This window comes from Ornithorhynchus anatinus, chromosome 18 (assembly GCF_004115215.2).
Source record: "Ornithorhynchus anatinus isolate Pmale09 chromosome 18, mOrnAna1.pri.v4, whole genome shotgun sequence".
NCBI classification, from domain to species: domain Eukaryota; kingdom Metazoa; phylum Chordata; class Mammalia; order Monotremata; family Ornithorhynchidae; genus Ornithorhynchus; species Ornithorhynchus anatinus.
In genome coordinates, this window is record NC_041745.1 from 28448921 (window position 1) to 28473883 (window position 24963).

At 49.2% G+C, this 24963-nt stretch overlaps 1 protein-coding gene across 3 annotated transcripts; it reads right to left on the minus strand.

Annotated features, from left to right (window-relative positions):
- Window positions 1-237: 237 nt before the first annotated feature.
- On the minus strand, window positions 238-24963 carry RHOH (ras homolog family member H). Of its 3 annotated transcripts, none has more exons than XM_029083013.1 (2): window positions 24809-24963; window positions 238-2045 (listed from the first exon to the last, which is right to left on the minus strand). In XM_029083013.1, exon 2 carries the CDS (start codon window positions 1877-1879, stop codon window positions 1304-1306), a length of 576 nt encoding a protein of 191 aa, XP_028938846.1. In that variant the 5' UTR covers window positions 1880-2045; window positions 24809-24963; the 3' UTR covers window positions 238-1303. The 3 variants fall into 3 exon arrangements, with proteins under 3 accessions (XP_028938846.1, XP_028938844.1, XP_028938845.1); XM_029083011.1 differs by lacking the exon at window positions 24809-24963 and adding an exon at window positions 24433-24756; XM_029083012.1 differs by lacking the exon at window positions 24809-24963 and adding an exon at window positions 22364-23018.

Sequence of the window (24963 nt, forward strand, 5' to 3'; positions counted from 1 at the left end):
AGCACATCTCCTCCAAGAGGCCTTCTCTGACTAAGCCCTCATTTCCTTTTCTTCCACTCCTTTCTGTGATGCTCCGACTTCCTTCATTTATTCCCCACCCACTCCCCAGGACCTTGGACCCACAGCACGTATGTACATAGCTGTAATTTATTTGTATATATTAATGTCTCTCTTCCCCTCTAGGCTGTAAGCTCGTTGTGGGCAGGGAATGTGTCTATTATATTGTTAATATCGTTCTCTCCTAAATGCTTAGTACAGTGCTCTGCACACAGTAAGCACTCAATAAATACCATTAATTGATTGATTAAAAGAACACTGGGCAATGGACTTTTGGGCCCAAGGAAATGGACTTCAGGCAAGGGCTGCTGGGTGATTGGTAAGAGATGATGACACTTGAATGGCCCAAACAATCCCTCTGTCCATTACTGGTTTGATGACAGGGCCTGGGCTTGAAGTGTAAATCATTACATTCCCCACACACCAAAATTTGCCTTAGGGCTCCAGTGAGCACAACAAGCTGGCCACAACGTGCAGATTAATGAGATCATTTCAGCCCAAAGAGCAGGACTCCTATCCCAGAGTTAGGATCGTGGAGCCCAAGGATCACAGAGGTTAAAGGTATTAAAACATCCAGCCAGAAATGGAGAACTGAATCCAGCTCCAGGGTATAGCTGGGTGGGTTCTAGGTAGCCTGTGGACCTTTCTGACCCTCAGTTGCCCTGTCTGTAAAAGGGACTTCCAGCAGAACCTGAGCATGAACATCAGGAATTTTGCCTCCGATGGGCAGGGGGCTGCTGAAAGTCATGGAATACAAAGTATTCCAGAATCCTCCCAGATTCAAGCTTCGACCCCGGAGCTTAGATCAGTGCTTGACATATAGTAAGCGCTTAGCAAGTACCATAATAATAACAATAACAATAATATTAATGATAAGAGTGTCTTCCTCCGTGTAACATCAGCAGGTGCGACCCGTCAGCACGAGTGACAGGGGTGAGCACCATAGGGGTGTATCACAGTTCGGGTCAAATCCGCTTCCAGGAAAGGAGTCTGGCCTGGGGCCAAATGGGGAGCAGAAGCCTGGGGTTGAGAGAAGGACGGTCACGGGACCCTTCGGCCCTACATGGCGGGTCCAGATCAGTAAAGTCCCACCCTCTGGAGAAGCCCAGGGCCAGGTGCACAGGAGTCATTGGAGTAGCACCCAAGTCGAGACCGTGGGGCCTTTAATAGACCCCCAGGTTCGGCCGAAGGATAAAGTCCAGTCAGCCTGAAGGTCTGAGGGCAGAGGGGCCGAGAGGGCATAACCCTAAAAGATCCGGCACTCGTTGATGGAGAAGAGCTTCCTCCGCCTCTGCTTCTTGGCCTGGTTGACGGCCGTCCGGACGGCGCACTCGAACACCTGCTGCACTCCCCTGTTGCTCAGAGCCGAGCACTCCAAGTAGCCCTTGGCCCGGACATCCTGGGCCAGCCGCTTGCCATCGGCTGGGCTGATGCAGGCCGCGCGGTGGGGCCCCACCTCCCGCTGGTCAGTCTGCGTGGCCACCACGAGCACCGGGGTGCAGGGCAGGGCGCTCCGGACCTCGCTGATCCACTTGTTCCTCAGGTTGAGGAACGAACCGTGGTTGGCCACGGAGTAGCACATGAGCACCACATCCGCCTGTTGGTAGGACAGGGGTCGGATGCTCTTGAAGGCGTCGTTGCCGGCAGTGTCCCAGAGGCCCAGGCTGATCTGGATGCCATCCATGAAGACGTCCACCCCCGTGTTCTCGTACACCGTGGGCTTGTATGTGTCGGGGAAGGTCTCGGAGGTGAAGCGGACCAGAAGCGAGGTCTTCCCCACAGCGGCGTCCCCAACCAGCACGCATTTGATGGAGCTAAGCATGGCTCCAGCAGCACGGTTTGGTCCTGGCTCCGGGCCTCAGGGGTCCCGCCGTGGCCCCATCCGGCGGGGGGCGGGGAGGCTTTATGCTCTGCTCTACTCAAGGACCGGAGGGTTTGGGGCGGGGCGCTCAGAGGGCTTCTGGAGCCTGCTACGTTCCGGCTTCTCCCTGAAAGACAAGTGGAGATTTACTCTATCGGTCAATCGATGCTATTGGGAGCGTGTCTGCTAATTCTGCTCTATTGTACTCTCCTAAGCGCTTACGACAGTGGTCTCACATAGAAAGCCATCAGTAAAGACCACTGATTGATTGCTTACTGTGAGCAGAGTTCTTGGGAGAGTACAAGCTAATTGAGAAGGAGAATCGCCTAGCGGAAAGAGCACGGCTTTGGGAGTCAGAGGCCCTAGGTTCCAACTGTGACTTGTCTCCTGGGTGACCTTCGGTAAGCCACTTAACTTCTTTGTGCTTCAGTTAACTTTTCTGTAAAGTGGGAATTAAGACTGTGAGCCCCATGTGGGAAAGGGACTGGATCTTGTATTTATCCCAGAGCTTAGTACAGTGCCTGTCAGGCATATAGTAAGCGTATTTGTAATTTATTTATTTATATTAATATCTGTCTCCCCCTCTAGACTGTAAACTCACTGTGGGCAGGGAATGAGTCTGTTATATTGTTATATTGTACCCTCCCAAGCACTTAGTTCAGTTGTCTGCACACATTAAGCGTTCAATAAATACAATTGATTGGTTGGCTGATTGACCGATTAAGCATTTAACAAATACCATTTAATAAAATAGAGTAGGTAATTATGTTTCCTGCCCTCAGGGAGCTTTTGGTTTAATTGGGGAAAAGGCATTAAATTAAACTACAGGTAAGAGAAGCAACCGAGTATAATGGTAATGATATTTATTAGGCACTTACTATTTGCCAAGCACTAGGACAAACAAACAATTATGTTGGACATAGTCCCTGTCCCACATGAGGTTTAAAGTTTAGATTACATTTGCATAAATACATAATTATATTGATCACAGCTTCTCCTAATCTAGTCTAGCATCAGCTGCAGCCCAGTCCAGCCCAAGTCCAGCCCAGTCCAGCCTCAACCCCAGCCCAGTCCAGCCCCAACAAAGTGGAGATGAGACAGAGGGCAGGGCCGTGGACAAAAGGGCCAGGCTCATTGCTTTAGCCTCACTGGGACAAAATGATCAATTCTCAAAGCCAGCTCAATGATTTCGGGATCCAACGACCCTCCCTTCCCCATTTCCAGAGTGAGCAATCCCCAGAGCCAGCCACAATTCAGGTCTCCAAAAACCCCGCTGCATAGTTGTTGGCTGAGACCACCACTTCCTCCTCAGTGGGGCCAACCATTCCAGGGGTGTGAGGGGACGGTGGCCCAGGATCTGACCACTCCCTGGATGGCACCAAGGGTACACTAGGAACAGCACACGCAGGGCACCGAGCACACAATAATGTCGCGGACACCATTTCAGGAGATCACGGACTTTTTTTTCTTAATGTTATCTAAGTGCTTACTGTGTGCCAGGTACTATACTAAGTGCTGTGCTGGATACAAGCTTATCTGGTCTCTCACAGCCCCTGTCCCACATAGCACTCACAGTCTCAATCTCCATTTACAGATGAGGTAACTGAGGCACAGAGAACTGAAGTGACTTGCTCAGAGTCACTCAGCAGACAAGTAAAAGAGTCAGCATTAGAACCTAGTTCCTTCTGACTCCCAGGCCTTTGTTCTATCCACTAGGTCATGCTGGGTCTCCATTACAACCAATCCCATGCCATTTCCCAAAGGGAAGCACCTGAACCCCACAATGTGGTCCAGAGACCTTGTATTTCCCTCCCAGGTCACTGGAAGTTTGGCACTGCAGCTGAACTGACCAAATCGGTAGCAGGAGCCATGATGGGGGTGAGGAGAGTGTGGGGAGGGTGGGCGGCGATGCTGAATTTAAAAGCCAAAAATCAAAGTGGCCATCAAAGTGGGACCAAACAAGGGCCAGACCAGATAACAGCTGGTCACATTAGCCATAACCCTGCTGAGATTAGGGGCACCAGTCACCTTTTTAAAATGGTATTTGTTAATCACTATGTGCCAGGCACTGTACTAAACACTGGGGTAGGTATAAGATAATCAGGTTGGGCACAGCCCCTGGACCACATAAGGCTCACAATCGTAATCACCATTTTACAGATGAGGGAACTAAGGCACAGAGAAATTAAATAACTTGCCCAAGGTCACACAGCAGACAGGTGGTGGAGCTGGGAGTAGAACCCAGCTCCTCCTGACTCCCAGACCCATGCTCTGTCCACCTGGCCCACTACTTCCCCAACCTGGCTAATCAGGTTGGACACAGTCCCTGTCCCACATGGGACTCACAGTCTTAATCCTTATTTTATCCCTTCTCTGCTGTGGCTGGGGTCTCTTGCAGCCGGGGACATGTGAGACCCCCAAAGCCACGGGTAAGGATTGGACCCCGTGGTTTTGGGGGTCCCTCCTGCGGAGGACCGGCTAAAAGGGAACCCACACAACATGGCAGAAAAGGGGATAGCTGTGGAGGAAGAAGGTTAAAAACAGGACATACCATGTGGCGAGAAGCGGGGCTGGCTGCAGGCTGCCCCGACAGCCGAGGGAGCTGCCTACGTGAACTTGTTTTTCTTGGGGGGTTTTTCCTGAGGGGACAAAGTATCTTCCCACTGATTATATATGGGGCAAAGTGCATCCATAATGATTACATAAAGAGACAAAGCACATTCATATTAACAGTATAAACAGCGTGGTTTAGGGAAAGAGCGCAGGACTGCGAGTCAAGAAATCTGGGTTCTAATCCCAGCTTTGTCCCTTGCCTGCTGATTGACCTTGGGCAAGTCACTTCATTTCTCTGTGCTCCAGTTTCCTTTTCTGTAAAATACCTATTCTCCTTCCAACTTAAGGAGGGACTGTGAGCCCCATAGAGGCCATTGGATCTGATCTGATTGTACTGCATTCACTTCAGTCACTTAACCGAAATCGAAAGTGTTTAACAAAATCCCAGAATTATTATTAGTAGTAGTAGTAATAGTAGTCGTATATGTTAAGCGCTTACTATGTGCTAGACACTGTACTAAGCATTGGGTATATCAATTTATCAATCAATTGCATTTATTTAGTGCTTACTCTGTGCAGAGAACTGTACTAAGTGCTTGGGAGAGTACAGTATAACAATTTGTATGCACATTCCCTGGTCATAATGAGCTTGGACAAAGTCCCTGTCCCACATGAAGCTCCTAGTCTTGATTCCTATTTGACAAATGGGGTAACTGAAGCACAGAGAAGTGAAGTGACCTCCCCAAGATCACACAGCCAAGTAGCAGAGATGGGATTAGAACCCAGGTCCTTCTGACTTCAAGACCTGGACTCTATTATTATTACTATATGGGATGCAAAGCACACTAGGAAAAATGGGACCTTCTGTGAACTATGGGACTATGGGACCCTCTCCCAGTCATCAAGAGGGCTGCTACTTTGGCCCACATTCTGAACAGGCAATCTAGTAGTCCAGAGAAGAGCAGACAAGGACAGTGTCTGCAGCACTGACCAGTCGGTTAAAGTAGAAAAACAGAAAATTTAAAAATACCCCAACCAGATCCACTGGCAATTTGATAGAGGGAGGAAATGGGTAACTGAAGACAGAGATGCCCTCTCTTTCTCCATCCTAAGGAGTCTACGAACTCCTCCAGGGACCCAGAGAGGAGGGCCAGGCCGGAGATATAATAATAATAATAATTATGATAGGTATAATTATAGTACATGTTAAGCACTTACTATGTTCCAGGCACTGTTCTAAGCACTGGGGTAGATACAACTTAATCAGGTTGAACACAATCCTTATCCCACATAGGGCTCACAGTCTTAAACCCCATTTTACAGATGAGGTAACTGAGATAGAGAAGTTAAGTGACTTGCCCAAGGTCATACAGCAGCCAAATGCCAGGCCCAGAATTAGAACCCATGTCCTCTGACCTCCAAGCCCATGCTTCTTCCACTAGGCCGTGTTACTTCTCGATGTCTTTCCAAAATGCCAATCAGAGCACACCGCTCCTCTCCCAACAAATCCCCACTATCGAACAGAAAGTCATAGCAGTGGACTTATTGTTCTCCATCACTACTTGATCTCCTTATCTTTCCACTCTCTTCTCCCACCACACCCCCATTTTGTCCCTCCCGCTAACCCAAGGGACCCACTCTCCCCCCTCCTCCCCCTCAAATGCACCCAACTACGCCTCCCTCCACAGCTCCTTTTCTAGACTGTAAGCTTATTGTAGTCAGGGAATGTGTCCGTTTATTGTTATACTGTACTCTCCCTAGCACTTAGTACAGTGCTTTGCACACAGTAAATGCTCAGTAAATATGACTGAATGAAGGACAGGGTTCAGTGGGTTCCCAGTACAGTATTTGGGACCCATGGGTGTTCAGTTCAGCACTCTGCATAAAATGGACATTGAGTATAGTGCTCAGTGTACATTGCATGCCGACTGTAATGTTCAGTACACAGTGGGTACCCAGGACTAGTTCAGTGCCCTTATTCAGCAGGCACACAATAAATACTATTGAATTGAACTGAACTCTGCATGGAAGCTGGTGCTTAAATTTGCCTTCCAAACCATATCTTTCAGGTAGCATTATGGCATCCATCAGGCTTTCAGGCGCTGGAAGGGGAAACTGCCCCAGAGCCAGCTTGAAGATCAGTTGTATTTATTGAGCACTTACTGTGTGCAGAGCACTATACTGAGCGCTGGGGAGAGTACGATACAACAATATAACAGACACCTTCCCTGCCCACAACGGGCTTACTGTCTAGAGGGGGAGACAGACATTAATATAAATGATGTCTGAGCTGACTTTAACTCGGAGAGTTTCAAAATTGGCCAGTTCTGAACGCTTGTAAGCTCAGGAGGGTGAAGAAAAGAGTTACATCCCTTTGGCTAATTTGCAGGTAAGTCCGGAATAAAGGACTTTACAGAGCATTTTGAACACTGAGCAGGACCCAACAAGGCTGGGGCAGGTTCTAGGCCTCCCCTCCCTGGAAGGGTGGACCAGCCAGCTGCCATGGGGATCCCAGAGATGGGATGGGAGGATATGGACCATAAAACAAATCATAGCTAAACAGGAGTAATATAGAATATATGTACATAAGTGCTACGGGAGAGAAGCTCGTTGGGCAAGAATTGTGTCTGTTTATTGTTATTTTGTGCCCTCCCAAGTGCTCAGTACAGTGCTTTGCACACAGTAAGCTCTCAATAAATGCTACTGAATGAATGAATGAATTGTGATCATCAACAAGGGACTTAACTTCTCTGTGCCTCAGTTTCCTTGTCTGTAAAAAATGGGGATTTGATGCCTGTTCTCCCTCCTCCTTAGCCTGGGAGCCCCAGGTTGGAAACGGACTGTGTCCAACCTGATTAACTTATACCTACCCCAGTACTTAGAACAGTGCTTGGTACAGAGTAAGTGCTTAAGGAATATAATAATAATAATAATGGAGTTAAGTAGCCCTATCCCCAGGCTCTTGAATCTTTGTGTTTTCCTTCCCAGCCTCCAGTTCTTGCAGCAGCCTATCTTCCATTACTTGCCAACTCCCAATAAATGCCAACTCCCATTATGCACCAACTCCCATTACGTGACAACTTCCATTACCTGTCAACTGCCACCACACAAACCAACTCTCACTCGTACTCCGGCGAAGCCAAATGACTCACCACCCTTCCCTTGACACCCCTACAGAGCAGTGACTAGCCATCTCCTCCCAAGAACGGATACACACACACACCACACACCAACTTTTCACTTTGCCTGAGGACCAACAGGAGCCGAGTCTGATGAGGAAGGGATGAAGAAGCACAGTCAGAAATATCCAGCCAGAGACATCCCTCCTCCCCGACCCAGAGCCTGAAGCCAGAAATAGCTTGGGTCAGGGTGGAGAAGGCCGAGTTAGTCAAACCAAGCCAGAAAGCTGAGGCAGGGAGAGGCAGAGGTGAGACAGGCAGACACCTTGGACCTCTGGCTGGATTTCGGGAGGGGGGCACATGAGGGCCCCATGGGATGGGATCCCAAGGAGTTGGCAAATGGCACTGCAGCCCTGCCCTTGGGTGTCCCACCCACTGCTTCCCACTGGCCCATACTCAGTCCATCCCGGGGGTTCTGGGGCAAACTGGTATCCTGGAGAGGTGGGTCCCGGGCCCCGGGGAGCCTGGAGTCATGGCCTTGGGGGTCTCGGCCCGGGTCCTAGAGAGTCAGACTGGTAGCCTAAAACCTGTTCTTCCTCTGACTTTCCCAACACTGTAGTCGGCACCACCATCCTTCCTGTCTCACAAGCCCATAACCTTGGTGTTATCCTTCTCTCTCTCTACATTGTACGCTCATTGTGGGCAGGGAATGTCATTGCTTATTGTTGTGTGGTACTTTCCCAAGAGCTTAGTACAGTGCTCTGCACACAGTAAGTGCTCAGTAAATAAGATGGAATGAATGAATGTCCTATTCTGTCAGTTCCATCTTCACAAATCCACCCTTTCCTCTCCATCTGAACTGCTACCACCTTAATCCAATCACTTATCCTATCCTGCCTTGACTACTGTATGAGCCTCCTTGCTGCCCTCCTTACCTCTCTGCCATTTTTCCTCCTTCTCAAGAACCTCCAGCGGTTGCCAGTACACCTCCACATCAAGGAGAAACTCCTTACCATTGTCTTTAAAGCACTCAATCTCCTTGTCCCCTCCTACCTAATCTTGCTACTCTCCAACTACAACCCAGCCAGCTCACTTCACTATTCTAATGCCAACCTACTCACCGAACTTCCATCTCATCTATCTCACCACTGACTTCTCACCCCAGCCTGCCCTTGGCCTGGAGGGTCCTCCCTCTTCATATCCGACAGTTACTGTCTGCCCCTTCAAAGCTCTATTGAAGGCACATCTCCTGTGAGAAGCCTTCCCTGAATAAACCTTCCTTTCCTCTTCTCCCACTCCCTTCTGTTTTGCCCTGACTCTCTCCCTTTATTCATCCCCCCTCCCAGCCCCACGGCACTTTTGTGCATATCTGTAATTTTATTTATTTATATTAATGTCTGTCTCCCCCTCTAGACTGTAAGCTCACCGCTGTCAAGGAATGTGTATGTTATATTGTTCTATTGTAATAATAATTGTGGCATTTGGGTACCTGGCTTATTGGGTGCCAGGCATTGTACTGAGAGCAGGGGTGGATACAAGCAAATCAGGTTGGACACAGTCCCTGTCCCACGTGGGGCTTCCAGTCTCAATCCCCATTTTACAGTTAAGGGAACTGAGGTAAAGAGAAGTGAAGTGGTTTGCCCAAAGTCGCACAACAGACAAGTGGCAGAGACGTGATTAAAATCCACGACCTTCTGACTCCCCGGCCCGTGCTTTATCCACTACACCATCCTGCTTCCCAATAATAATTATGGTATTTGTTAAGTGCTTACTATGCGCTAGGCACTATACTAAGCGCTGGGGTGGATACAAGCAAACCCCAAGCTCTTAGTTCAGTACTCTGCACAAAGTAAAGCTCTTAGTTCAGTACTCTGCACAAAGTAAGCGCTCATAATTACAATTGAGCGACTAACTGAGCCAAGCTGGGTCCAGGCAAACCCTCCCTGAAAGAGAGATCCATCTCCTGACACGTTTGAAATCACTACAGAAGAGTTGCTTTCACATTAGCCTTTATTTCAGATTGCCTATCTTCAAAATCAGAAAGCATCTATGATCCCCAGGGCGGAAAGCAGCTGCTCTGGTTGTGTCACTTCCTGAGCAAGAGACCATGTGACATCCTCTAATGTCCTCTGGGGAGGAGCCTGTGCCGACCACTGCTGACAAACGGTCTCTCTGGGCTCCTGCCCATTCATTCAATAATATTTATTGAGTGCTTACTATGTGCAGAGCACTGTACTAAGTGCTTGGAATGTACAATTCGGCAACAGATAGAGACGATCTCTGCCCAGAGACGGGCTCACAGTCTAAACTGGGTAGTCAAGTCTACCTAGAATGGGCCCTTGGTGTCCCCTCCACCAGTACCTGGCCAGAGGAGAGGAAATGGAGGAGTGGAGAGACTGCAAGAAAACCCAGTTGTTCTCTCAAGGGTACTTAATGGCTGCTTCCTTTGGACTTACTCTGTACTAAGCGCTTGGCAGAGTACAATACAGATGGTAGACATGATCCCTGCCCTCAAAGAGCTGATGGACTAAGAGGGAGATGGGCTCTAAAATAAATTATGGCTAAGGGAAGCAAGTCCAGGGTCTATAGAGCCTTTAGAGTTGCCCTTCTGGTTACTATGGACTCGTGAGATTACGTGTCTCAGAATCTCCTGCTCACTGGCACACTGTGCCCCTGAAAACCCAGCTGGGCATGACAGTGTAGAAGCATTTCTTTCCAGGCCTCCAATAAATAGGGACCAGCATTACTTGGGCACTGTTGGTGAGGAGAGAAAAGATAGCAGAACTTGGGCTAATAATAATTATGGTACTTGTTAAGGGCTTACTATGTGCCAAGTACTGTTCTCAGCACTGGGGAAGATACAAGTTAATCAGGTTGGACACAATCCCTGTCCCACTTAGGGCTCACACTCTTAATCCCCACTTTACAGATGAGGTAACTGAGGCCAAGAGAAGTTAAGTGACTTGCCCAAGGTCACACAGCAGACAGATGAACTGTACTTTCCAAGGGTTTAGTACAGTGCTCTCTCTGCACACAAAAGCACTCAATAAATACGATTGAATGAAAGAATGAATGAATGAAAGATGGCAGAGCCGGAAATAGAACCCAGATCTTTCTGACTTCCAGACCCGTGCTCTATCCACTAAGCCATGCTGCTTCTCTTCGTGAGTCCCATGTCAGGACGGGGACTGTGTCCTACCTGATTCTCTTCTATCTACCCCAGGAGTTAGTACAGTGTTTGGCACACATAGTAAGTGCCTAAAACCAATACCACAGTTTTCATTGTTTCAATTATTACATTATATTGTTCTTATGAGACTATCATCATCATCATTATTATTATTATTATTATGTGTGTCTAGTGGAAAGAGCACAGGTCTGAGAGTCAGAGGACCTGAGTTCTAATTCCAGCTCTGCCACTTGCCTGTTATGTGACCCTGGGCAAGTCCCTGCACTTCTCTGTGCCTCAGTTCCCTCATCGCCAAAATGGAGATTCAATTTCTGTTCTCCCTCCTACCTAGACTGTGAACCCCATGTGGGACCTATTTATCTTGTGTCTACCCTAGCACTTTGTGCAGTGCTTAGTACAGAGTAAACTCTTAATAATCAATCAAAGGCATTTTTTGAGCACTTTACTACGTGTTTGGAAGAGTTCAATACGACAATTAGTTGACACATCCACTGACCATGAAAAGCTTAAATAAATATCACTATTATTACTGTATCATAATTATTAATATTATCATTATTTATTATAACGGTATTATTTAAGCACTTTCTTGACACATAGAACCTTTGTGTGAACAAATACCATTGTTCCAACGGCTACCATAAAAAAATTAAAAAATGAGTTTTCGGTTAAGACGAAAGAACACTACCCTGACAGTCAAGAGATTCAGAGTCCAGATCCAAGACTCCCTAGACAGAACTTCCAGGACAGGGGAATCAGATTGTCCCACGTGGGGTTCACAGTTTTAATCTCCATTTTACAGATGAGGTAACTGAGGCACAGAGAAGTGGTTTGCTCAAGGTCACACAGCTGACAAGTAGAGGAGCAGGGATCAGAACCCACGTCCTCTGACTCCCAAGCCTGTGCTCTTTCCACTAAGCCACGTTGCTTCTCATGTCAGAAGTGGTGAGGTTTGGGGAGCGGATGACCACCTGGGTGTGCTCCGTGAGGTGGGCCAGGCCCCACAGCCTTCCTGAAAAAAAAACTGGCCGACACAGGCCACCAAGAAGGCAGTGGCTCCGAAGGCACGAAATCGGCACCGTGTTGCGCTCGCTTTGCCTGTATAGAGGTGGCGTGGCCTAGTGGGTAGAGCACAGGCTTGGGGGTCAGCAGGTCCTGTGTTCTAATCCCAGCTCTGCACCTTGTCTGCTGTGTGGCTTTGGGCAAGACACTTCACTTCTCTGGGCCTCAGTTCCCTCCTCTGTAAAATGGGGGTTAAGACAGCATGGCCAAGTGTTAAGACCATGGGTTTGGAAGTCAGAGGACGTGGGTTCTAATCCCAGCTCCGCCGCTTGTCTGCTGTGTGATTTAGGGCAAGACTCTTAACTTTTCTGTGGCTCAGTTACCTCATCTGTAAAATGGGGATTAAGACTGTGAGCCCCACGTGGGACAATCTGATTACCTTGTGTCTACCCCAGAGCTTAGAACAGCGCTTGGTACATAGTAAGCACATAACAAATACCATCATTATTATTATTGTTATTATTATGTGGGACATGGACTTTGTCCAACCTGATTAACTTGTATCTATCCCAGTGCTTAGAACAGTGTCTGACACATACTAAGTGCTTAACAAATACCATTTTATTATTATTATTATCATTACTATTGTTATAATACAGGTCCTGTACTGTGAAAAAGTTTCTCAGGCACATCACAATGGCCCATTCCCTTGCCTGCTGACTCACCCGTGGTGCTGGGGGTGGGGGGGGAGTATTACTCTCAGGGAAGAGAGCACTGGGTGAGCACTGTGATCCGTTAGTCAGTTGTATTTACTGAGCACTTACTGTGTTCAGGGCACTGTACTAAGCATTTGGGAGAGTACAATATAACAATAAACAGACACATTTTCTGCCCACAACGAGAGAACAGTCTATGGGGGGGAGACAGATCTTGATATAAATAAATAAATGACAGATATGTACATAAATACTGTGAGGCTGGGAGGGGAGATAAATAGAGGAAACAAGTCAGGACAACACAGAAGGGAGTGGGAGAAGAGGAAGGTAGGGCTTAGTCAGGGCCCTGTAATCCATTTTGTTGCCCAGATCCTCCGATCTTGAGGTCTGTCAACGAAGTCCCTTTGCCCCGTAGCACTCAAGTCACAGAATGGAATATCTCTGGGGGCTCAACCAAAGCAGAACCCAACTGGGTGGTCCTCACCCATCTGATCTCTGAATGTGATACTTAGTGCCTCTTAGGAAGGTTTGAAGGGATGTTTTCCCCTTTCTTGCAAAAACCAGAGGCAAAGCAAAACAAAAAGCAAAACAAAAAGCAGAAAGTAAAACAAAGAACAACAGAAACAAAATATCAACTTTTTTCTCAATGATCATGCTACTTTTTAAGTGCTACGCAGCATAGCACTGTACTAAGCGCTCTCCTAAACCCAACCAGACAGATCTGAGTCAGTAAAACAGCAGAGACATTAGAATGGGACAAGTGCAAGTGAAAGCAGATGTTTGGGGACAGGGTAATGTCACCAGATGGTCACTTGGACCAATTTGGCCTACGCCTCCCCCTCGGCCCACCCAACCCCACCAGCCAGGGGTACAATCAATCAATCAATCAATCAATCAATCCTTGGTGTTTATTGAGCTCTTACTAAGTGCAGAGCACTGTACTAAGTGCTTGGGAGAGTACAATACAATAGAATTTGCAGATATGTTCCTTGACCATAGCGAGTTTACAATCTAGAGGAGAGGGTATCTCTGGATCCTCAGGTTTACCATTGAATATCCCACCCACTCCCTGCTACGTCAAGGCCCTGAAGGGGAATCCCCCGAAGCAAACCAGTTAAATCAGATTTGAGCTTTTCCTTTCCGTAGTAAATGAGTTTCCAACTGAGTGTTCAACTGAGTGTTTCCAGACTGGAAACGAACAAACAAAATTATAAGAACTTAATGCTAAAGACTCTAATACTAACCATCTCACTGGGCTCTAATGTTAACCTTCTCACTGTGCTCTAATATTAACCTTCTCAATGTGCCTCTATCTCACCGTTGACCCTTTGCCCTCGTCCTGCCTCTGGCCTGGAATGCCCTCCGTCCTCAAAACTGAAATTACTTTCCCCCCCTTCAAAGTCTTATTGAAGGCACATCTCCTCCAAGAGGTCTTCCCTGCTTGAGCCCCCACTCCCTCTTCTCCCACTCCCTTCTTCGTTGCCTGACTTGCTCCCTTTATTCATTCCCCCCATAACGCCACAGCACTTATGTACATATCTATAATTTGTTTATTTATATTAATTTCTGTCTTCCCCCATTCTAGACTGTAAGATAGTTGGGGGCAGGGAATGTGTCTATTTATTGTTATATTAGAGTCTCCCAAAGCGCTTAGTACAGTGGTCAGTACAGTGGTCCGCCCACAGTAAGCACTCAATAAATATGATTGAATGAATGAATAAGAAGCAGAACCTGGCCTGGGCCTGAATCCCCCTACGGAGCCAGGTTTGGCCCCAGTGTGGCCTAGTGGATGGCGCACGGGCCTGGGAGTCAGAAAGAGCTGGGTTCTAATCCTGGCTCCACCATTTATCTGCTCTGTGACCTTGGGTAAATCACTTCACTTCTCTGTGCCTCAGTTACCTTATCTGTAAAATGGGATTTAGACTGTGAGCCCCATGTGAGACATAGACTTTGTCCATCCTGATTAGCTTGTATCTACCCTAGTGCTTAATGCAGTGCCCGGCGCGTGGTAAGCACTTAACAAATACCATTTTAAAAAAAAATGCCACAAGGACCGGTGACGGGATGGCCTGCCGGTGAGCCCCGTGATCCAAGAGAAGGGAGCTGAGCTGAGCTCTTGGGGTGGGGCAGGGCTCCAAACTGAGCACTGCGGAGAGGGAAGTAGGGTAATGCAGGGAGGGGCACAGAGCAATGCGAGGATAGGCCTCATTTCATCAACATTTTTGTTTATTGAGCACGTATTGAGTGGAGAGCACTATATTATAAACTTGGGAGAGTACAGTACAACAATACAACAGACACATTCTCTGCTCACAACAAGTTTACAGTACAGAGGGGGAGGCAGATATTAATTTAAATAAATTTATAACGTACAGTTTAGAGATGAGTACATACGTGCTGTGGGGCTGAGGGTGGAGCCCCAATCTGAGCACCATGGAGAGGAGCAGCAGCACTGAGAAGCAGAGAAGCAGCGTGGCTCAGTGGAAAGAGCACGGGCTTTGGAGTCAGGGTTCATGAGTTCGAATCCCAGCTCTGCCACTTGTTGGCTGTGTGACTGTGGGCAAGTCACTTAACTTCTCTGTGCCTCAGTTCCCTCTTCTGTAAAATGGGGATTAAGACTGTGAGCCCCACGTGGGACAACCTGATTCCTCTATGTCTACCCCAGCGCTTAGAACAGTGCTCGGCACATAGTAAGTGCTTAACAAATACCAACATTATTACTGAGCTGAGCACTTGAGGAGAGGTGAAATACTGGGCAGAGCAATGTGGGAAGGGAGAAAGCATGGGGTGGAGCTCTTGGGGGAGGGGAAGAGCACTGTGTTAAGAGCATGAGAAGAGTAAGTTTCGATCCTGCCCTTAAGGAGCTTACAGCCTAGTAAAGAAGCAGCATCACTAATGGATTGAGCATAGACCTGGGAGTCAGAAGGACCTGGGTTCTAATGTCAGCTCCGCCACTTGTTTGCTGTATGACCTTGGGCAAGTCACTTCACTTCTCTGTGCCTCAGTTACCTCTTTGTAAACTGGAGATAAGACTTGTGTGACATGGACTGTGTCCAACCTGATTATCTCGTATCTACTCCAGTGCTAAGTGCCTGGCACAGAGTGACCTCTTAACAAATATCATTCAAAAAAAAAAAAACCCAGCTCTTCCCGTGTCTCTGATGGAGGAATCGAACTCTAGCTTTCAAAGCAGTTCTGTCCCGTCCATTCTAACGAGAACAGGACCTGGTCAGTATAGGGAAGGTGGGAAAGGGGACTGAAGTTAGGGGGTTGGTTTTCAAGGTAGAAACAGTGTGCGAATCGGGATGCCATTTTCATTTGAGTTTATTATTAGTATTATTATTTTTTACTTCCAGGTAAAATAGGGTTTATGTTTTTAAAATCCAGGGCTCATTTTACGTTATTTCTGAGATTTATATGTAATGCCCTATCACATGGCCAAAGTCTCCATTGTAAAAACACTCCTTTCCAGCATTTGCTAGTGACACTAATCAAAACTGTTCACAGACTCTCATCGCAATGATAAACGGTCTAGGTTTTTAAGGGGATCAGGGAGATTCATCCCCCCTAAACCTAATAAGAGGCCCATCAAGGTTTGGGAGTGAAGGTTCTCCACTGCATTGAGAAGACTAGTGACCCAGAGATCATCAAATCCTGAATGTGGGGGGCCGTGGCCCAGTGGAAGTCCAGGTTCTTTTTAATGATGGTATTTGTTAAGCACTTACTAGGTGCCGAGCACTGTTCTAAGCGCTGGGGGAGATACAGGGTAATCAGGTTGTCCCACGTGGGGCTCACACACTTTTAATCCCCATTTTACAGATGAGGGAACTGAGGCACAAAGAAGTTAAGTGACTTGCCCACAGTCACACAGCTGACAAGTGGCAGAGCCGGGAGTCGAACTCATGACCTCTGACTCCGAAGCCCGGGCTCTTTCCACTGAGCCACGCTGCAGAAATTGTCCACAAATAAATATCCGTGTTGCATTAAAAAGTGATGAAACCTTCTAAAGATCCCATTCCAAAATAAGTGCTGGCAGTAGGGCCATGGGCCGATTCACCACACAAATACACTAGACTGATTTTATGTAAACCTTGCAGAATTACAATGGATTGGTGGATGGGTAGGGCAGTGAAAATGAAAAAAATAATTTTAATGCAATTTTTTTTCAGGTTTAACCCTGATTCTTTAAAAAAAAAAAAAAGGTTCCAGAGGTAGAAATCAGGTAAAACCAGATAAACCTGAAAACCCAAAAAGTCCAATTCTTAGGGCTGGGGAAAGGGCAAAACAGAGGGATTAATGGGTCAGGAGGAGGTCAGACAGAGGGAGTGAGCACAGACATACTGAATAGGAGGGAGGGGAGGGAGGAGAGAGTAGTCACATGGTAATGGGAAGATCAAACATCAATCAATCAATAGTATTTATCTATTTTATTATAATAATTTTAGAAATGATATTTATTAAACACTTACTACATGCTAGGCACTGTAGTAAGCACCAAGGTAGATACAAGATCATCAGGTTGAACACAATCCCTGTGGTACATGGGGCTCATAGTCATAATCCCCATTTTACAGAGGATGTAACTGAGGCCCAGAGAAGTGAAGCGACTTGCCCAAAGTCACACAGCAGACTAGTGGTAGAGCCAGAAGTAGAGCCCTGGCCTGTGCTCTATCTACTAGACAATCCTGTTTCTCTTACTGAGTGCTTACTGTATACAGAGCTCTTTATTAAGCTCTTGGGAGAGCACAGTACAACAAAATTTGGTTGACACGTTGACTGCCCACAGGAGCTTACAGTCTTGAGATCAGGAGTAAGAGAGGTGAGGAGAGAGAGGGAGAGAGAGAGAGAGAAAGAGAAAGAGAGGGAGAGGGGGGGAGAGGGAAAAAGGAGAGAAAAAGAGGGAGATGGAGATAGAGCAAGAGGGAAAGAGAGAAAGAGAGCGGCAAATGGGTGGGTGACCCATTAGGCTGTAAGCTTCTCTTGAGAGCACGATTAAGCCTACCAACTGAAGTGAACTCTCGCAATCACTTGGTACAGTGCTCTGAACACAGGTAGTGCTCAATAAAGACCATCGATTGATTGACTGATTGACCATAAGGGCTGTGGAAGCTGAGGGCCAGTTCCCGCCTCTCCCGACCACACCCTCCCCTACACAGAGACCACAGTTCCGGAGTTGTGCAGGTGGACACAACTGGGTTCTCCTGGGGCTGGGAGGGGGTGCCCAAAGAGGTAAAGCAGCGGAGACAGAGGAAGGAAGTGGGGAGCAGCTTGCCCAGGGAAGCCTGACCAAGCAGAACTCTTGATTTCTCCAGAAACCGCCAAGAGAAAAGGCTCAGGTTGAACAAATGAGGCCAGGCTGGGCACCGGGTTGGGGCATCCATGACCCCTGAGGGAGGGGGAAACCCAGCCAGTCCTCCAGCTGAAACCCCCTGAGTCCCCAGTGACCAAGACCACACTTCCGCACACCCCGTGGGCTCCATTTCATGTTCCTGAAAGACTCTCCTCACCCTCTCTACCTCCAGAGGGATTTCTGACTCTAGAGAAGACATATGTGGGGGGCCCCAAAGCTTACGCATCTTCTGTTTTCTCCTGAAGGATCTTCCCCAGCTTGCGGCCTCCGATACATTTGGCTTGGGAAATGGCATGGGGAGTTTGGATTCAGCCTTGGGGTTCTGGTCAGTGGGTCCGTTGACCTCCTGGTCCTGGCCTCCCTGGCTCTCGGGGCTGAACGGGGGCCAGGGGTTCACCAAGTCCATCCCTCTGCCTTTGGTCACCACCTCACGTGCACCTCAGGTTGATTAGCTTTCCAGACGTTTCTCTAGTCTGTAAGCTCATTACGGAGAAGGAACGTGTCTGCTATTCTGCTGCATTGTACTCTCCCAAGGGCATACAGTGCCCTACACATGGTATGCACTCAGTAAATACCGTTGATTGATTGATCGATGGTTCTCTGACCAAGATCAGCATCTTCAGCTGGGTAAATCATAAACTGGGTCAGAACTCCTTCCCCGATTAAGACCTCTTTTCCCCAACTCCTTCTCTCTTCTGAGTCCCCTATGCACTTGGACCTGTACCCTTAAAACACTTGATAAACACCCTCAGCCCCACAGAATTTATGTACCTGTCCATAATTTATTTATTTATAGTAATGTCTGTCTCCCTCTCTGGACTGTAAGCTCCATGTGGGCAGGGAACACATCTACCAACTCTAGTGTATTGTACTCTCCCAAGCACTTAGTACCATGCTCTGCACACAGTAAGCCCTCAATAAATATGATTGATTGATTGATTTAGAACCACACTTCCCCACACCCTGTGAGTTCAATTTCATGTTCCTGGAGAACTCTCCTCACCTCCGCTGCTTCCCGAGTGATATATGACCCCTGAGAAGACATACGTGGGGGGTTCCAGAATTTACGTTTTCTGTTTTCTCCTGAAGGATTTTTTCTGCCTGCGATATCCGATACTTTACTAGAAAATAGTGGAGAGGGAAAATGGAGTATAGCATTCTGAATTGGGACCAGTCATAGGGAAAAGCAGCATGGCCTATGGCTAGAGCACTGGCCTGGGATTCAGAGGACCTGGGTTCTAAGCCCGGCTCTGCCACTTGTTTGCTATGTGATCTTGGGCAAGTCACTTCACTTCTCTGGGCCTCAATTACCTCATCTACAAAATGGGGATCGAGACCGTGAGCCCTATATGGGGTAGGGACTGAGTCTAACCTAATTAGCTTGCATCTACCCCAGTGCTTAGTATAGTGTCTGGCACATAGTAAGCACTTAACAAATACGATTAAAAAAACAAAAAAAACCAAATTCTGGCCCCTGACCCCAACCCTGCCATCCCCCGTCTCACGGAGTGGACAGCACCACCCCTTCCCGTAGGCCTCATCCTGGGTCTAGTGTAAGTAATGGTCGAGGGAGACCAGGGGAAGTGGGTGGCACTCTGCCCCCACCCCTTCTGGCCCCCTTCCCCGTGCCCGAGGGTGTGTTGGAATGGTGTAGACACTCCAATCGGAGAAGCCTAAACCAGTCCGTTCCTTGCCAGTATACAGGACTCATAGTGTTTTCTGACCTGCCTTGGTGGGGCTGCCCGCTCCGACCCCTGAGGTGAGCACTGCATCTCACCCTTTGAACCACCCACTCTCCTGTGGTCCCTCCAGTGCTGCTATCAGGGGAAAATATCCGTTGGGGTCGGGTCCTTGGCCGCCTCCTCCCTCCAAAGGCACCTCAAGTCCACTCTCAGCTCGGCCACTTGTCAGCTGTGTGACTTTGGGCAAGTCACTTAACTTCTCGGTGCCCCAGTTACCTCATCTGCAAAATGGGGATTAAGACTGTGAGCCCCACGTGGGACAACCTGATTCCCCTGTGTCTACCCCAGCGCTTAGAACAGTGCTCGGCACATAGTAAGCGCTTAACAAATACCAACATTATTATTATTATTATTACCACGCCCAGGTTGAGGTACCAGGCTTCTCTGACCTATTTCCCTGTACCAGGGCCAGTCACGACCCCAGCCCCACCTCTCTTCATCCAGGCGGGACCAAGCGGACGGAGACAGAGATAATCTGGGGCAGGGGCAAGGCTGTGCTTCTGCCCTCGTTAATAGGTCAACAGGGTCCCAGTACAAAAAGGAGTCAAGTAGGCCGTGCTGGGGCAGTGTCGGTCGAGTGAGAAAATTGGACATTCACCCCCTCCACTAGGAAGTCCACCAGGATCAGCGAGGCCTCCGAACTGAGTTTCTGCCTTGTTTCAATCCGGCCGAACCCCCAATCACCGAATACCTCTTGCCACCGAATAATCCCCCCTCCGCCCTTCCCCCCTGTTCTCCCAGGAGCTCCCCAGGCCGGGTCAGCTGCTGCCCCATTGGCAGAAAGTTCAGGTTCTGGGAATGTGTCCATTATAGTGTATGCTCTGAAGTACTCAGTACACGGTAAGTGCTCAATAAATACGATTGACTGGTTCCCAGCCCAGGGGAGATGGCACCTGTGTCATTTCCTCTCAGTCTCAGCGTTTGGACGTTGCTCAATTTCCAGCTTGCATCATAAACCCATTGGGAAGGTCACCGAGAGGCTTCCACTCCGGTCCTCCCTGACCTTCCTCCCTGAGCCAGATGTCACGCCCAAGAAGAGTCCTGAGCCTCTTGGGCTGGAAAGCAAGAAATTCCCTTTCCTGAATTTGAACACCGACAGCCCTGCTGACCGACAAGGAAGGGGCCGTTTTAGGTTTTCCTGATTGATGTGCCTATACCTTCCTAAACTGCCATTGGACGCAGGGAAGAGCACTGAGGGGTGGGGGGGGCAGATGCCAGTGCCAACCAGTTCCAGAAATGGGTCAGAGTCCCTGAGGAGAGCTAGCCAACCTGAAACCCACCAATGACCGTCCTCCATCCCCAGATGGGGTTTCCATATGAAAGAAATTCAGAGAAGCAGCATGCCTTAGTGAAAAGAGCACGGACCTTGGAGGCAGAGGACCTGCGTTCTAATCCCGGCTCTGCCACTTGTCTGCTGTGAGACCCTGGGCAAGTCAACTCGCTTCTCTGTGCTTCAGTTCCCTCATCAACAAAATGGAGATTCAATACCTGTGCTCCCTCCTACTTAGAGTGTGAAACACATGTGGGACCTGATTATCTCGTATCAAACTCAGTGTTTAGTACAGTGCATGGCACATTGTAAATGTTAAACAAACACCACTTTTATTAAGCTTCTAACATATAGTCCGAAATGAACAAGTAAAGACCAGCCAAGGAAATGGCCAGTACCGGGCCCCCAACCCCGGAACTCAACGGCCTCCACCACATTCTGCCAAGGAAGAAAGCAGCTGGGCGGTGCCCCCCAATGCCAACAGGCCTCATGGCACCCGAGACAGCTTTTGCCTTCTAGAAACAGGCCTAGAGGATAAAACACTAGCCTGGGAGTCGGAAGGAGCCGGGTTTCTAATCCCAGTTCTGCCACGTGTCTGCTGTGTGACCTTGGGAAAGTCACTTCACTTCTCTGGGCCTCACTTTCCTTATCTGTAAAATGGGGATTACGTCTGTGAGCCCTATTTGGGAGAGGGACTGTGGCCAATCTGATCAGTTTATATCTACACCGGGGCTTAGTACGGTACCTGGCATGTAGTAAGTGCTTAACAGAAACGACTGAAAAAAAAACCAAATTGGACCAAAGGGAACCCAGGTGAAAACTAGGTTTGTCTTTCCCACATGGACAACTCAGATGCTTGGCCTGCTTCCACCTCCTAGTGACTTCGGACCCTCCGCCTCCAAGCAGGGGAATCCACTGGAAATTTTGACCAAAAAGAGCAGAGAAAATAGGCTGAGGAGAGTTACAGAGTATGCTGTGACCTCCCCGGGGTGAAGAGCAGGCAGGGGCTGGGGAAGAAACACCCTTTTGTACCCCAGATTTCTCTCGCCCATATCTGCTGGCCCCCCAGGGCTCCATACTACGGGGAAAGGGGTGGTCCCTCCCCAGTGGCTGCCTTGCCAGGAGCCAACTCTGCTAGCCTCAGAGTGGTTGGGCTCCCTGAACCCTGGCCTCAGTAGAGTGGGGAGGCTAGGTGACCATGGTTGGACTGATTCCAACATTGGCCAAGGGCAGACCCTGGGCCTGGGAGCCCAAAGGACCTCAATTCCCAAGGACATCATGGTGGAGAGACCCACAGATTCTCTCCCAGACGCTGTCGTCAATTCGCTGTGTAGTGCTGAGTCAGGTTCCCGACCTTTTTGGGCCTCGGAGCCAATGACGAAAGGAAATTCCACCAGGGTTCGGGGGACACAATTACCCATGCTAACTGCCAGGCAGTCCCCGGCTGTCCCCACAGTCTCTCTATAGGAAAAGACACCCCATCAGCCAGCAGGGCTGACTTACCATTCAAGCCCTAAACACCCGTCCCTCAGCCAGGCAGGGTCTGGGCCGGCGGCTGGGCGGCAGGAGCCGGTCGGTCTCTGAGAAATGAGTCTGTGGGTGATGAAAAGGACTTCTTCCCCTCCGCTGGCCGACCGGTGAAACTGTTTCAGCAGAAGAGCTTCTGACTTCCCTTTTACAGCAGAAGCGAATGGTTCAGTTCCATCCCCGTGGGATTTGACCCCTTCCTAGGGCGGAGGAGGGGGAGGAGGCAGGGAGGGGCTGGGCCACAGGTGAGGGATAGTTCCTCTGTGGTGGGACCCAAGATTGTGATGGGAAATCGGCTCCAAGAGCAGAGTTGAGCGGGAGAACCGGTGCACGACCTCGGGCAGCCCCCGCACCGAGCCCAGCTGGGCCGCTGGGACCCCATGTGGCAGGGAAATGGGGACTAGGGCCTGGAATTCTCAGGACTGGCTGACGTGGCTCATGCCCCTCTGGGAATTAGACCATGGAACCCTCCACAAGAGGGAGAAGGCAGGAGCCCTCTCTGGACCTGTGAAGTTGATTGAGCTGAAACAGAGGAAGAGGAACTGCTTTCTCAAAAGATGATCAATCAATCAATCGTATTTGTTGAGCACTTACTATGTGCGGGGCACTGTACTGAGCACTTGGGAGAGTACGACACTACATTATAAAACTGACACATTCCCCACCTGCAATGAGTTTACCATCTAGAGGACAAACTTAGAGTCTAAATTGTCCCACTTCTCCATTCCTTCCTGGCGTCCCAACAGTCCTTTTGCTGCTCATGTCCACCCAGTTAATATAAGTGGAATTTCCTAGCCCTCTCAGTGGTACCCACCTTCCCTACTGGAAGGAGGAAGGGGGGAGAAGGGACTTTTTGTTCAAAATCACCAATGGGGCCTAATTGGATTCAAGGAGTCTCCCAAGCTCCAAGAACTGGATGAAGAAGTCGAGAACAGCACCGGTGGTTTGAACGATGTCACTCCCACTCTCTCCTCCCTGGCAGCTGTGTTCCCGCTGGAGCATGGAGTGCCACGAGCACGTCGATGGGCAGGGGTGCCGCACAATGAGAAAAAGGTTTTCTTACATGCGGGACTCGTTCACGGCCCAAGTGACCTAATTAGGGCAAAAGATTCTGTACTGTCACAGTTTGCTTTGTCCCCATAAATGGGGTTTGAGTTTTCCTATTTGGGTCCTTCTGCTGTTCCCCTGATCCTGACAGGCCTCTCAGTTGAGGGCCAGAGGGAGGTCCAGGAGGCCAGAAGGCTCTTAACTGCTCTAGTGTATGTGGCTTGGAATCCGACCAGAAGATGTGGGCTAAATCCTGGTCCCCAGTAGTGACTGCCCCCCCCAGGATCGGCTAGTGTTTGGGAAGGGAGGGGAGTGGCCAACTCAGGAAACCTCGGCAGATCCAGGAGAGCATAACCTTATGTTGGCAAAAGTGCCGGGGCCAGGGCAGGGCAGCCTGGTCTGCCCAGCTGGGATGGTGGAGAATAAATAGAACACCAGCCTGTTCCTGGGGGCTTATTTTGACCTTGAAACATGAAAGTTGTTGAGAAACCTGGTAGCCTGAATCCTATTTTCTTTCCCAAATTTCATCAATCCCCATGTGGAACCTCCGAATTCATTCAATCATATTTTTGAGCGCTTACGGTGTGAAGAGCACCAGGAGAGTACAATATAACAATAAACACACACATTCCCTGCCCACAGTGAGCTTACACTGTCCCTACCCTGCCTCTATCCCCGTCCCTACCTCCCCCTCTGTCCCTGTCCTGTCTCTTCCCTCTCGGCCAGAGGGGCAAACCCATCCACTGATTTTCTAGGGTACAGACACCCTGTCCAGACTGTGGGGCTGTTTCAACTGATTGATTTAATGATGAGCTCTGAAAGCCTTCTCCTGCCTTCCTACCCATCTCTGCTCAGCTAGTCTTTCCTGGTTTGGAAAGAGGGAGGGAGGACACCGGAGTGGAATCCCAGAGCCGGAGAGGGAGAGACTGGGGGAGAGAGGCAGAGAGAAAGAGACCAGGTCAAGCCCTCAGAGTGGGTAAAAGCGGCCAAGGACTCACCCAGGTGACTTCCGAAGATGGAGAGAGCACTAGGCCTGGGCTAGGGCTATGTCAGTCCCATCTGGCTCTCGGGAAACCGACCCCCAAAACTCCTCTTTCTGAATTTCCAAGTTTTCACGAGAAGCCGACGGGCCTTATTCTGCTCCTGCTCAATCTCGGTCTACGCCCAATTGCGAAGCTCAAACAGATGGCGGCACGATCAGCCGGGGTGGGCGGGGTGGGGGCCGGAGTGGTCTAGGCCGCACTGCCAATGGAGCCGGGGAGCCTGGTGGCTTCAGCCCGTGTGTGAGGAGGGGGCCAAGGATTCACCAGCCCCCAGACCCACCACACACACACACAGGCACGCACACACAACCCTGAGGGGGGAGAGACTTACCCGTGGAGGAGCTGGGCTAGGGGCAGGGCTGCGGAAGTGTGGCTGAGGGCGACGCTCGCGTCTGGGGCTCGGTGGTTTCCTCTTTCCTCCCCGGGGCCCTTGGGACAGAGGGCGGCCCTCCCAGAGGAGCTCTGACGGCCAAAATAGTGCCTGGG